This window comes from Leuresthes tenuis, unplaced genomic scaffold (assembly GCF_036924035.1).
Source record: "Leuresthes tenuis unplaced genomic scaffold, fLeuTen1.0.hap1 SCAF_17, whole genome shotgun sequence".
NCBI lineage: Eukaryota > Metazoa > Chordata > Actinopteri > Atheriniformes > Atherinopsidae > Leuresthes > Leuresthes tenuis.
The window spans coordinates 7,665,035-7,679,021 of NW_027325371.1; the positions used below are offsets into that span (position 1 = coordinate 7,665,035).

At 39.5% G+C, this 13,987-nt stretch overlaps 2 protein-coding genes across 3 annotated transcripts; one reads left to right on the forward strand and one right to left on the reverse strand.

Moving 5' to 3' along the window:
• Positions 1 to 240: 240 nt before the first annotated feature.
• dnajc7 (DnaJ (Hsp40) homolog, subfamily C, member 7) lies at positions 241 to 6,330 on the reverse strand. Its single transcript, XM_072369797.1, has 14 exons — positions 6,222 to 6,330; positions 5,353 to 5,441; positions 5,107 to 5,231; positions 4,661 to 4,774; positions 4,274 to 4,348; positions 4,045 to 4,163; positions 3,507 to 3,660; positions 3,124 to 3,288; positions 2,785 to 2,876; positions 2,577 to 2,650; positions 1,970 to 2,116; positions 1,711 to 1,863; positions 1,551 to 1,613; positions 241 to 1,429 (listed from the first exon to the last, which is right to left on the reverse strand). Exons 1-14 carry the CDS (start codon positions 6,293 to 6,295, stop codon positions 1,392 to 1,394), a joined length of 1,482 nt encoding a protein of 493 aa, XP_072225898.1. The 5' UTR covers positions 6,296 to 6,330; the 3' UTR covers positions 241 to 1,391.
• On the forward strand, positions 6,328 to 10,866 carry nkiras2 (NFKB inhibitor interacting Ras-like 2). 2 transcript variants are annotated; one of them, XM_072369798.1, is made up of 4 exons: positions 6,328 to 6,371; positions 8,145 to 8,267; positions 8,824 to 9,065; positions 9,683 to 10,866. In XM_072369798.1, the coding sequence occupies exons 2-4, from the start codon at positions 8,174 to 8,176 to the stop codon at positions 9,923 to 9,925; spliced, it is 579 nt and encodes a 192-aa protein (XP_072225899.1). In that variant the 5' UTR covers positions 6,328 to 6,371; positions 8,145 to 8,173; the 3' UTR covers positions 9,926 to 10,866. The 2 variants fall into 2 exon arrangements, with proteins under 2 accessions (XP_072225899.1, XP_072225900.1); XM_072369799.1 differs by lacking the exon at positions 6,328 to 6,371 and adding an exon at positions 6,712 to 6,734.
• Positions 10,867 to 13,987: the final 3,121 nt, after the last annotated feature.

The following is a 13,987-nucleotide window of genomic DNA, read 5'->3' on the forward strand; positions in this document are numbered from 1 at the left end:
TCAGAGCACAAGAACCTTCCGTTAACTGGTATCCTAGCAACCAAACCAACAAACCAGAAAGAAAATGCGCCCCCTTCCGGCCATTTCTTGCACCACTATAACCTCAATACTCGACTTTCCAGGGCATTTGTTCTTAATACCCTTATTATCAAATGACCCTTTTTAGTAAATAAAGAAACATATAAACAGTAAACATATGCCAGTAATTTATGCTGCTAAAAAGAAAGAAAGAAAACAATGTCGGGGAAACCCAAAGAATGCCAACTTTATTGAGCTGGTACTTTTCAAGGATAAAGAGAGGATGGTTTCACCAGAAATAGCAAAAACTGAGAGCAAAGATGAGGACACCCTTGAGGACTGTCATCACAGTCAGGCAACACACAAACAGCACAGTTAATTTTAGCACAACAGTTCATGCAGACCAAGCAAATTGATCAAGTTCCTGTCTTTTGTTTTTTTTTCCCCTCCAGAAATGCTCATCATATTTGCCTTTTCAAACAGAAGAGTGTCTTCATCTTACGCTGAATGTTTCAAAAGACAGCAAACTTACAATAAATATACATTTGAAAATAAAAAAATGGAAAAAATATCAACTAACATCACAAATCAACACTTTACATTCCAGTAAAATGTACAACGCAGCAAATCTGTGAATGGCAACATCAAACCGGTGACGACAAGCGGGAGGGTGACTTTGCACAGCTGTCTCCACTGCCATCTTTCTACTGTGCTCTGGCTGTGCTGTATGTGAAGGTTTAGGTTCCAGCTGTTATTGGCTTAAAAAAATTATTGAGTGCTCCCACAGGCTAAGACAAGGAGGCAGTTTTCAGTGCGAATTTGTAGCAGCCCACCGTCTGTCCGACAGATTCTTCAAAAGGGGGGGAGGTGCGACTTGCTCAGTGATTTCCCTCTGAAACCACTAATCAAGCTACTAACTTTCATGCAGAGAATACTTTCTCAGCAGTAAGTTGAGATGAGCAGGGTAAAAGCTTGCTCGATGCGCAGTTGCATCTCAAGAGTTTCCCCAAGGATGGCACTTACTCCCTAAAAGCTCTGATACAATAGCTGCACAATTTCTCCTACATCAAAAATCCAGAGTATTTGGACCAGTGTTGCTAGCCATTACTGATTTTCAAGTTTGTTTCATTCTGCAGGGAAGAAAACCAAATCCAAAACCAGTAACACTAATCAATCTGAGCCATCCTGGCGTCCTTGCTATAATCAGCATTAAATCATTCGCTGCGTGTGGTCATTGGGTTGCATTCATTCAGTCAATGGCATAGACAGGAATCTGACTTGCAGTCAGTCATTAAATACAGATGGTGGGTTGAGGGGTTGACATTGTTGAAAAGTCCTGATGTAGAAACGGTTCAGGTAGACACTTCCTCCATTTAACCGAACTGGAAGAAGAAATTTCCAGGCCCAGAAGCTGAAATAATAAAACAAAAAATACGATTTTCTGACCTTCACATGTCTTAAATGTGCAAAAATCACTGGCAGGCGAACATGTTTTCTTACAGTTTTTAGTATTCAAACAAAACACGAATTACCTTCAAAACTAAAACCTCCTGGACCTCCAAAGAATGCTTTGAAAATGTTGTTGGCATCAAAATCTGGTGGAGACAAAATGCAGGAAACTTTGTGGTTAGACTGAACTTTCTGACACACTTCATAAATCTGTTCCACGCCAAGGCTCGCTCCACTGCTCACCTCCCATGTTCATGCCGTCATCCTCAAGGTCCTGTCCGCTGTCGTAGCGAGACTTCTTCTTAGCATCTGAAAGCACGCTGAAAGCCTCACCCACTTCTTTAAACTTTTTCTCCTCTTCCTTCTGCACCTCTGGACTAGCTCCGCTGTGACGGTCTAAAGGGGAGGAATGTTGCGTTATGTTTGTGAATCTCAACTCAGTTTGTTTTCCTGTTTGTGAGGCAACATAATGGTTGCATTAGGGCACGCAGAAATCAAGCACCTGGGTGATGTAAAAGTGCCCGTTTGCGGTAAGCCTTCTTGATCTCATCTTCTGTGGCGTTCTTGTCCACCCCAAGCACTTTGTAGTAATCTTTCCGTTTGCTTTTCTTCAACTCCAGCTGAGCAGTTTTCAGAAGGTGTTTGTGTTCTGCAGAGTGAATAAAAATTAAACTAGAAAGATTAGCAACAAATGTATTTGAATGAAAATCTATGCAATGAAAAAAAACAGAATAAAAGGGTGAGCTGCCCAGAGACAAATATTGTACACAGAGTCTTTTTACAGACAGTGCTTTGAGTTGAACACCTCTGAGCTTTTGAAAAACCTGCTGCTATCATCACTTTTTCTTATTTTTAGGAAACCAATCGCATGGATCAAACTTGTCAACCTGGTAACCAAGAAACTCGATGTGCTTGTCTATCCCAAGTTGTGCTCATAAGATATGATTGATTTGTTTGTGGCCACAGAGTGTTTTTTTAATCTCCATATATGAGGCAGTATTGCTGTGGTCTTTTATCTATTTTTCTATAGGCGAGTGAGTTAAGGCACTTCTCCGGGCACAGAGAAAAACACAGTATGGACACACTGAACAGAGCCTTCGGTTTCTCACCTTTTGTCTTTTCTGTCTGATAAACCTTCTCATAGTCCCTCACTGCCTCTTCATACTGCTCTGTGTCCATGTAGCTGCAATACAATGTGCAAATGTCTGGTTAAACAATAAAACATAAGAGCAGATAACAGTGATGATTCTGTCTAACACCATGTCAAAAAGCAAACTGCAATGCGACAACCAATGAAGTTAGAAATCTTAGACATACCACTGTGCTCTCCTTAAATAGGCCTTGATGTAGGTCTCATCCAGTTTAATGGCCTTTGTGCAGTCTTCAATGGCCTGATCTAGTTTCTTCAGCTTTCAGGATAACATGCGAAGTGGGATAATCCAAAGCAGAGAATGAGGAGAAAAGATAACAGCTTAGTTCTGCTGATGTTGAAGAAGAAAGCACAGCATGGCAACAATATTGTCAAAAACAGGCCAAAACTCCGGTGATCGTGATAATCTATGAATGTGACGAGCTGAAAAGTGTGCGAAGATTCTCATTTCAAATTAAACAACCCAAATTATGGGAAAAAATGACAACAGAGATAACGTTGCTCACCTTAGATCCAACAGTGGCTCTATTACAGTACAGCTTGGCATTAGTCTTGATGTTATTAGGGTCTATTGTTAGTGCCTCAGAGTACAGCTCATAAGCTGCCTCAAAGTTTCCCTCCTTAAATGCCTTGTTCCCTTCCTCCTTCTTGGCTTTTAGTGCTTTGGCATTCTGGGAAAACAAAACATAAAACGGTCTTAAAAGCTACTCAGAGCAACCACAGCAGGCACTAAGAAATTTTCTTTTATTGGCCATTTAATTTAGTAACAGATCCCTTTTGTTTTATTTAAAGCATGTATTTTTTTTATTTTTATTTTTTTACTGTCAAACTACAAGCATCCCTTCAGATAACATTTTGGCTAATCTATCTCATGTGCTGAATTACTCACTCTACATGCGAGCCGAGCCTTATCATGGTCAGGAGCCATACGCAAAGCCTGGACAAAGAACTGGACAGCCTTATCAATGCAGTCCTCATAGTAGAGGCAGAGACCGCGCACGTACAGAGCATCTGCGTTAGTGGAGTCCATCCTCAGAATATCACTGAGTGGAAACAGTGAATTAATATCAATGAAACAAGAAAACAGAACATGTTGCATAATTGCCTTTGCTCCCTTTACATCCGAAAACTACGGTAAACTCTGGAATTTATGCTTTGCTAAAGCTGATGCAGTCATGCAGCAAGTGATATCAAGTGTAACAGAAACATCGATAATAGAAGGAGAACATCACACCAGACAATCTCCATTTTGAAGGCAACTTTAGAATGTGGTGCTGTGGTTTCAAATTTGAGACTAAACTAATACTTCTAAAAAGCATGAGCATATCAATGTTCTCCTTTTTTGTTGCATCTGACTGATGGATCATGTCTTATCAGCTCATGGCAAAAAGTCCAATAATTTCATATGAATCTTTCTAAATTCTTACCTGGCAACAGACTGTGCCTCAGGGTATCGCCCCAGCAGGGCTAAACACTCTGCTTTCAGTATCTTGAACTTGTGACAGGCTGAGGCAGCCTCCAAGGCACGGTCCATGCAAAAGACAACCTTAAGACAACCGAAGCATTCTTACACTTTGTTTTCCTTCACATGGCAGTTTATGGTGACATACTGAACCATACAAATGGAAAACATGACAAAAAAATACTGTATCTTACCATCCTGAAGTCTCTCTTCTCAAATCCAATCTCTGCCATTCTCTCATATTCAAGGATGGATTCTGCATTCTTTAGCTGCCAAACGAATTTGTGATATTCAGTGACAATGTGGAATATTTCCAGAAGTAACATCACAACTGTAACTGGCCTCTCCTCAGCACCATGCTCGCTCTTTGTAAAACTGGGCGTTTGGAAGCAGCACTACCAGTGGGAATAACCTCAAACTTGCCCCTTGTCTGTTTCATTGACAGATAACAGCAGCTCTACTGGATTCCCACTTAAAGCTGTAAGTGCTTTATTTGCAGTTGCTTCATCAAATATTCTTTGACAGTGAATAATCATATCCAATTTGTCAGATCAAGCCCTCTAAAATTGAGGTCAACTCACCTCCTGCTGGGCCTGGCTGTTATCTGGCTCCATTTCCAGAACCCTCTGGAAACAGCGACTGGCTGCCATTGCATTCCCGAGAGACAGGTGGCATTTACCCTCTCGCAGATGTCCCTGCAAGTAAAAGATTTACAGTTAACAGACTTAAGTGATAATGTCCAACAATTCACACCTTTGTTACAACTGTATGCCAAGCAATTCTTTGTTGTGTTACAGCTACAATATAATGAAAGTGCAACAAGGACGTGCTGTAATTTATCTATGCTAAAAACTGGTAACAGCTATATAATTTAGCAAACTGCAATCAGATCTGTGCAAGAACTGTGCAGGGTTCAAGCTCAAAGGCAGATGTTTTTGTATCTCAATATACAGATAGAAATACTTCACAACAAAAGACTAATTTTTCGCTTTTAGCAGAATGGAATGGCTTGTTTTCCCCGGCCCACCTTCACAAAGGTTTGGTCTAGTCGTACTGCTTGCTGGGAGTCCTCTAAAGCCTCTCTGTACCGACACAACATCATTAGTGTGGCCGCCCGGTTTCCATAATAACTTGGGTTCTTCGGACACATATCTAAATAAGATCAAGTAAAGTTACTGATATTTAAATCAATAGATTACATCTGAGCCAAAAAGAAAATCATCCCATTGCTAATTAAAAAGGAAAAGTGCCAAAATAATTTTGAAATAATTACCAATAGCCTTGGTGTAATAATTGAAAGCCTCTGCGTAATCCTTCTTGATATAAAAGGCGTTGCCCTGCTCTTTGAAGCCCTCTGCTTCCCTGTGAAGAAGTGGGCAAAAGAACAGAAAACAAGTCATGTAAACTTAGAGAGAAAAGCATGAAATAAGTGACAAAAGCTGAGGAGGGAGCATGGCATGTATTGGTATGTGGTGTTCAAGTGTATGCGTTTCTTTTACAGATCACTATCAGCATCATTTTTGCTAAATTTTAGCTGAATGCCTTTTAAGTAGCTGCATATTTAGATCTATGACTTTTGAATGACAGTGCATGAATAAGAGAGTTAACTGGCCTGTGTTAGCTAAACATAGAAAGAGCCAAAACAGCAGGGCAGAAGTGTCTATTCCAAGCTAACACGAAGCTATTTTGTGAAGCAGGCAGGGAGAGCAGAGCCAGGAATATATGACACCATGCTATGAGCTACTGCCATTACTTTTTTTGGAGGGCTGTCAAGCTTTACATCACGACCACACAGTGAGTGAATGGTGTCATTAAACCAGCTAATGTCATTCTGTGAATGTGGCAATTATGTGAAAGCACAACTTTCAATGTGACCAACTTTTAAAGTCCGGCAATTAAGTCAGATTGACAGATGTTACAGTGTGACAGCAAGCAGGTCAGAAATCCAGTACAAAAGCTGGCTAAGTGGAGAACGACCAAGCTATTCAAATGTAGCTAAACAGTTAGCGGTAGCACGCTATTTAGCTATAAAAGTGCGACAGGAAAATTTACATGACAGTGGCACTGGATTAGACATATCAGTAAGAGACTTCATCGCGTATCTGTTTTTGCCGCTGACAACACATCTTTCATCTCTCACACCTTTCTAATTCCTCGTCACTGAGTAGTTCCATGTCAGGGTCCATGTTCACAGCATCACAGTTCTCCGTCGCCATTTTGCCGTCAATGAGGATGGGCGGGGTCTCATGCTGCAGTCGTTACGTACACTGTAAACAGGAAATGATCCGTTAGGTAAGGAAGACGCTCTGTCTTTTTGTTAAAACATTCTAAAAGCTAATACACATTACCAAGCATGTAGCAAGTATTTGTATATGTGTACTTTGAAGGCACTTTTAGTTCTATTTGTCAGGTCTATTTTATATTTGCGACTAAGTGCTTTATATCGTTGGTCTGTATCTTTTTGGGAGCTAATGCTAAGCTACTTATTCGTTTGACAACCTTCTAAATACAGCCTTTTTACCTACGTAAAGGCTTTTTATATTTGCACGTCAATACATACCTTATGCTATTTTATGTTTATTTGTTTGAAGTTAGTGAAGAAAAATAACAGAAGTAGCGTACTTCCTCGCCCAATCAAGGATCCATTTGTTGTAGGTCAGGTATTATGTTTCTTGTTCTGCTTCATTTAGTGTTAGTATGCGTTCAGATTGCCTCTTTTTGTGGGCGTTCATTGTATTTTTGTGTTCATTCTGCATTTGTTACTATTAATTTTATTTACATTTTGGTAATTTTGTATCTCATTTGGATTGTTTTACATCTCTTTGTGGTGATTTTATGTTCCCTGTTGTTTTTTTGTTTTTTTTTTGGTATTGGTAATTACTAGTCAATCTTCAGGTCTTTGATATTGGAATTATATTTCACCCCCATATGTCACTTTGATGATTAGTGTCCTCCACATATTATGCATTTGGTTCAGGTCTGAATACAGGCTGATCCAGGACAAAATGTTGATATGCTATCTGTAGGAACAGTGACCAGGTAGCACTCCCATAGGAAAGAAACACAAAAGCTCACACAGCCTTATAAATGCCCTCTTGGCCGAAAAGAGATTTTGAGGTTGAATGAAATGAACATGGGGTTGTTTGGACAGGATGTGGCTTATGTTTGGTTAATATAATGAAATATATTCAACCCCTTGAACCCTGTGCAAGGATGGATAGCGCAACAAGAAAAGGAATCCAAAAATAACCAGCCTAAATGGTCAAGAATAGAGAATGGAAAACGGCATTGATATCCTGTTAACGTTTTGGATTGGAAAAACCATCCTCAGAGAATGCTGAGGGATGCAAATATGAGGTTGGAAATGAAGCCTCCCGTCTTCAAAGATCTGGAGATAGTTGCAGAAGAGGAGTGGTTTGAAATCCCAGTGTATTGTTAGCAATAATTTTATGAGTTATTTTATTTTGCATCAAATAAAGGCTTTGGCATTGATAATTTTAGGCATGTCATTTTTTTTTCAAACTATAGCTCAAAGGAATACAGAGAATAGCATCTTGTATCACTTTATGTCATTACGAGCTGGTGAGAAAGAAAGAAAGTTCCTGATTGGAATACTTGATGGGGCTTTTCTGTGTGGATATTGCATGTTGTTTGCTTGCATGGGTTCTCTCTGGGTACTCTAGCTTCGTCCCACAGTTCAGAAACATGCATGTTAGGTTTATTGGTGATTCCAAATTGGCTGTAGGTGTGATTGTTAGCATGCATGGTTGTTTCTCTCATTTGTCCCTGTGTTGGCCCTGTGATGGACTGGCGACCCATCCAGGGTGTACCCTGCCTTTCGCCCAACTGGGAAGCTGGGATAGACTCCAGCCTATTGACCGTGAGTTGGATTAACCGGGTATAGAAAATTGATGTATGGATAGATTAGAACAGGGATCCCAACTCCTCAGGCTTCTGAACCATTGCCCAGTAGACCTCTTCTTAAACCTGCTTTATAATCAGCACTGATTGTATGTTAATTGACTTGGTTGTGCGTTTAATCTATGTGTCTTCTTCCACCAACAGGTTTCATGACATAGGAGTGAGGAATCATCATGGGGAAAAGCTGTAAAGTAGTCGTGTGTGGGCAGGCTTCAGTTGGAAAAACAGCTGTATTGGAACAATTACTGTATGCCAATCATGTTGCAGGTACGTCACCTGCCTTATGTGCACCAAAGACCTTTTGGTAAGAAGTCAGTATGTCTGTGGCGGGCCAGTTGGAAGAAAATCGTAACAACAAGGGTTAGGCTTTTGGCATTCTCTGCTACCACACCCAGACCACCACAAACTGCTAGAAGTTCACCAACGCATTGAAGGATCTGAGCTTTCTCAGGAAATTGAGTTGCTCTTGGCAGCTTGGTTTTATGAAAGTGGATGTCATTAAGTTTCAAACATTCATTGCTAACTGTAAAACTTAAAAAAAGTATGATTTCCATTCATCCGCTCTGCATCTCTGGGTCCAGCTAATGGCTACCACTGCTCTCAGATTATAATGTTAGTAACACCGCTGGGAGATGAACAGCTTTGATAAGATGACATTTTGATGTATTAAATGTTAACTTAGTAGCAAATGCTTATCATAGTAAATTTAACACTAAATAACATGAATGTTACACCATGTCAAGCTACAAAATGTAATTACCCACACAGTTGCCTTTGCAGCATATCACACCATATGTGCCTGTCTTTGTGTATCCTTTATTAGGTTCAGAGCCCATGGAGACCCTGGAGGACATCTACATCGGCTCCATAGAAACTGACCGTGGCACACGAGAGCAGGTGCGCTTCTATGACACCCGTGGACTCCGGGACGGGATGGAGTTTCCCCGACATTACTACACTTTTGCTGATGGCTTTGTACTCGTCTACAGCATTGACAGCAAAGAGTCCTTTAAGCGAATGGAGGCCCTTAAGAAAGACATAGATCGTCACAGAGACAAGAAAGAGGTGAGAACTGAACCCAGTTGTGCACTTGGTAAGGTTGACTTAGTAATACTTTGGATACAAATCCTGTGCATTCAAAACAGTGATACAAGTTTTAGCAGCTTTATTTATGGTTTGGACCAGCTATAATGCAAAACTGTCAACTGGTAATGTTGAAAGTTAATAATATAAATGTGAAATGCAATACACAATATACAACTATGCCAAACATTCTGCATCACAGTGTGCATTATAAATGTATTAATACGGCAACAACAGTCATCATTGTGTCAGTTCTTGCTGTACACTTGCTTTTGGGGTCAGGTTACATTAGTGTGGACTCACAGGGATATCAGACTTTTAATGAATTCAGGTTACAACAGCTCAGAAGCTTTTACAGTCTCACGCAGGTGTCTGGTGATTAAAGATAGAAAGTAATTTGCACAGACATTGATTATTCTGCTCTATGCACTGGGATGAAACTTATGAATTATTTACTTGAATGTTCATTTGCATTTAATTAACTTTGGACAGCGTACCATATTTAAGACCAGATGTAGTGAAGCACACCACTGTCTTTGATCTTAGCACATCTACAGGTTTTATTGTTGTTACACTAATCTGGTAATCCTGATGTCTAGGTGACCATTATCGTGTTAGGCAACAAGCTGGACAAGCAGGACGAGAGGAGAATGGACTCTAATCATGCCCAGAACTGGGCGAAGAACGAGAAGGTGCGCCTGTGGGAAGTGTCGGTTGTGGATCGTCGCACGCTCATTGACCCCTTTGTCTACCTGGCCAGCAAAATGACCCAACCACAGAGCAAGTCCACCTTCCCTCTCAGCCGCAATAAGAATAAAGGCAGTGGTTCAACAGACAGCTAAGAAGCTGGCCTCTGTTGTGTTGTCCGAAGGGAAAGGTGGGGTTATTTTTAAGGGAACATTGTTTTACTGAAACACACATTTCGATATAAGGAATGACTGATGTAGTAAGCGTTTTTTGGTTTTGAGAATGTGAAGAAGTGATGATCAGAGGCAGAATGATTGTATTGATATTTATATCCAGTGATTATTAATGTTGGTATAACATCTATACATTATCTTCCGCTGAAACTACTTTAATTATGACATTGTATATGCTTATATCAGTCAGGAAATGAAAGAATGCATCATGTTTTTGTTATTTAATTATGGTCAGACCTCTTTACTTTTGCTGGATTGAACACATTGTAAAAGGAATGATGGCTGAAGTATTGATCAGTTACTGTCCTGTCTGTTTATGTGGAGATTTGTTACTCTATCTGAGATTATTAAGTGTTGTAATGATTGACATTCCTTATGACACAAAGCCTTTAGTACAGGATGTCTGTTTGATGGCTGGACCTTGCTGCAGGCTCAGGTGTTACTTTTTCTGATTGGTCCACATGAAAGGCAAACATTAATATTAGTAATCAGTCAGTCATTGCTGTAGTTGGTGCATTTGTTTCTGAGAAGTGAAGTTAGATAAAGATGCACATGTTAGTCAGTCACTGACCCATTTATGTAGGCTGCATTGTGATATCACATTTGAGCAGCTTTTGATTTGTTTCATTGAAAAATAGAACATGCATTGATAATGTTTTGACAATTCATATGTTTGTGCCGCACCTGCTGACGCTATGTATCGTACATGCATTTTTTTGGGTGAATATCAAGATTTTATGTGTAAACAATGTTTATATTTGTTTGCATGTTTTGCAAAGAAATGACAGCCTTCACTGTGCCTGACCAAAATCTGTGGTCGTACTGAAATTGATTAAAGTCTTCACATCACACGTTTCACTTCATCATGGAGACAAAGTGCGTCTTCTTAAGCCTTGTGAACTAATATTGTGAATTGTCCTTGTGACATGAGACTTTGTTTTGTTGAATCAGTAGAAGAGTTTCACAACAACAAAAGCAGTTCATTGTAGTAGGACAACAGAACCAATTCGTGTAATTGCTTTTCAGTTGATTTAAGCTTATATATATGTATATCTTTTACCTGCCAGTCAAATTATGTGGATATTGCCATGCTGCAAGGAACATTCTTCCTGGTCTGACTCAACTTAAATCTAAATCTGCTTACAGCAATCTTTAGTTTAATGTGAGATAACTTTTAAAACTGGTCCTCATCAAAATGTTGTGGTTCTTAACTGATGATGTCTATTTGAAAGCATTCGGTTTTCAAGTGCGAGTATGGTCAGTTTGTGAGCCATTTCCCAGTATGTTACACACTTTATTACTGACCAATAATGAGAGTTACAGTCTTAAGATTAAAGACGATTCATTGATCACCGTTTGATAGAACTTTGTCGGGTATAAGTCAAGTATTTGTAATATACTGCCATCCAGTGGTCAAAAGTAGGAATCGCAACACTTGTCTGGTAAGTAAATCTTTGTCTCACGTTATGTGCACAAACGAGTGCCAAGTATATAGACAAAGGTAGAGCAGGAATACGGCAAAGCAAATTTTTATTGCTTGGCTGTGTATTGTAGTGCTTCTCAGGGGTGCACCATACACCATATAGTGTATGGTCACTATACACCATATAGCGATCAGCATGGTTTCATAACAAAGCCTAAATGTATATCAATGCTGATGCTGACCAGGTTTCTAACATCATAATCATGCTCTTAAAAGACAAAAACTCTGAATGATATGACATATGTTATACACAGGCCAATACTGGTACTGTGAGAAATCTTGGCCATCATGACGTTCACTGGAAAAAATTTAAGCATTTGCACTATAGTCTAACAGTGTAGACTCACATTTTTGAGACATCTGGAACAACAAAAGCTTCTGCCAAAAATAATAGGTTCATTATGACTTTTTGTCATGAGAGAATTTAACCCGGATGAGTTTAAAATAAAAATTCAAACGCGGTACTCAAATGAGTGAAATATCCAGGGCAAACACATTCAGGAGAAATCTCCCTGCAGCTCGAGTGATTCAGTGATTATAGAAAATGCTGCAGTTTGTGCTCATAAGAGATACCAAAATCATCTGAGTGTGTTCATGCTCATCGAGTTTAACAGAATTTTGAAGCCCAGTCTCTTAAAACCTACGACTGTTGATTAAACAATATTATGTCAGTTAATGGATGTCGTCTGTTTCTATCAATAAACGTATCCAATCAACTCGGTTGGGAGTGGTAGTTAAGATATGCCTGACAAGGTCAAACGGTTCATCAGAAAAAATTATCTCCTTGTTCCACACGGGCATGACGAGAGATTAATGTAAGATAATGAGCAAACCTCAAGTGGAACATTTCTGAAATTACATTATGTACACTCACCTTAGTTTACCCAGAGGGTTCCAGCGCAAACCATCTAATTTCACTCATGTTCTTTTTAATGAATGCACTGAGAAATGCGTCTGTGTTACTTCACTTGAAATGGTACAGTGATTATGTCTTCTATTTCATCAGTGTCAAAACTGTTCATTTTAAACAGTGAAGGACAAGCTTTCTATGAGATGTTTCTTTCTGTCAAAGTCTTATGTGTAATGACTCAATAGCTGCACCGACCCTTACAAAAAAAGGCACACCACCATTTGTAAAATACACACTGTGAAAAGGGTGATTTTATCACTTGCCTGCATGATTTATGAATGTTCTACCTCCTTTTGACAGCACTGAAAAAAAAGACAAATTTCTGCTGGCCAGACACATTCTCAGTGCAAAAAGACAATGCCCTTGTGTCGCCATCAGTGATAGCCTTCTGAAGCAGTGTGTCATGATTTTGGCTCAGCATTCACATTCTTTCTGATGAAGAAAAAGCAGACTTTAACCCTGGAAGCCGCTACACGACCCTCTTTTCACAGTCAGCACCATAAAGCATCAGATGAACAAAACAATTCCATACAGCAGTGGGTGCAGTCTAAATGGAAGTTCCATTTTTATTTTCTGCGCTTTCAGGCTTGGAAATATCAGCTGCCCTCAAGACATCAGTTGTGTCAAATGTTAGTCGTCACGGTGGCTGCTCACGAGCATCTGAGACAGATCATTTGTCCTGAAAACACAGAGTGATTCATTCGTAATGAGTTAAGCTTGCGGCATTATGACCTAAGCAAAAAATGTTTGTTGTTTCCTCTATTGTGTGCTGAGAAAAAAAACAAAAACCTGTGCATTCGTGCGTTCAGCCCATAAGTTGGAAGTGTTTGACACCTCTGACAAACACTTGGGGGTACGTTGACAAAATCAGTAGAAAGACCATTGAAATTCAATAAAAGTTTAAATGAAGGTACAGCTCATTGAAGTCCACGCTCCACCCGTCTCTCGTATATCTGATCTTTTTTCTTTATAAAGTGCAAATATGCAGCATCATTGCTGCAATATTGATGCCTCAGTTTATTAACATGGGTCATTCTCAGTATTTTCTATGTAATCAATACTGCGTAGTTGAAGCACAAGCCTGCAGCTGCTGGTGAGATCAGCAGAGGATAAATTGGGATGAAAGAAAACATAAATCATTTAAATGTCAAGTTTAAAATCTTAAAAGCACAAACAAAAGGTGGCAAGTTCTCTAAGATACCTTTCTTTCCTTCCAGCAAAATACATGAGCAAAAAAACGGTACAAACAAGGCAACTGGTCGCACATAAAAAGGCAGTTTATCTGTGTTAGTTTTTCTCTCTCTGTTCTTCTGTGTTTGCACTAAGCTAATTCAGCTTTCTACCTAACACTTTTGCCCTACTTGTTTGTAATTGAACTACACGTGAATTAGAACAGTTACAAGTTACCATGTGATTTATTCTGGTTCTGTCTGACTGCTATACGTTTTGAGCATGAACAGAAACACAACCATCCACCTACATCTTGAAACTTAAATGCTGTGTAAAAGACCTGAGCCACCCCTTATTTCTTTATGTATTGCCAGAAAAACAGGAAATGGGTGCAGTGGTTTATTGAAACGTGCAAATAGAT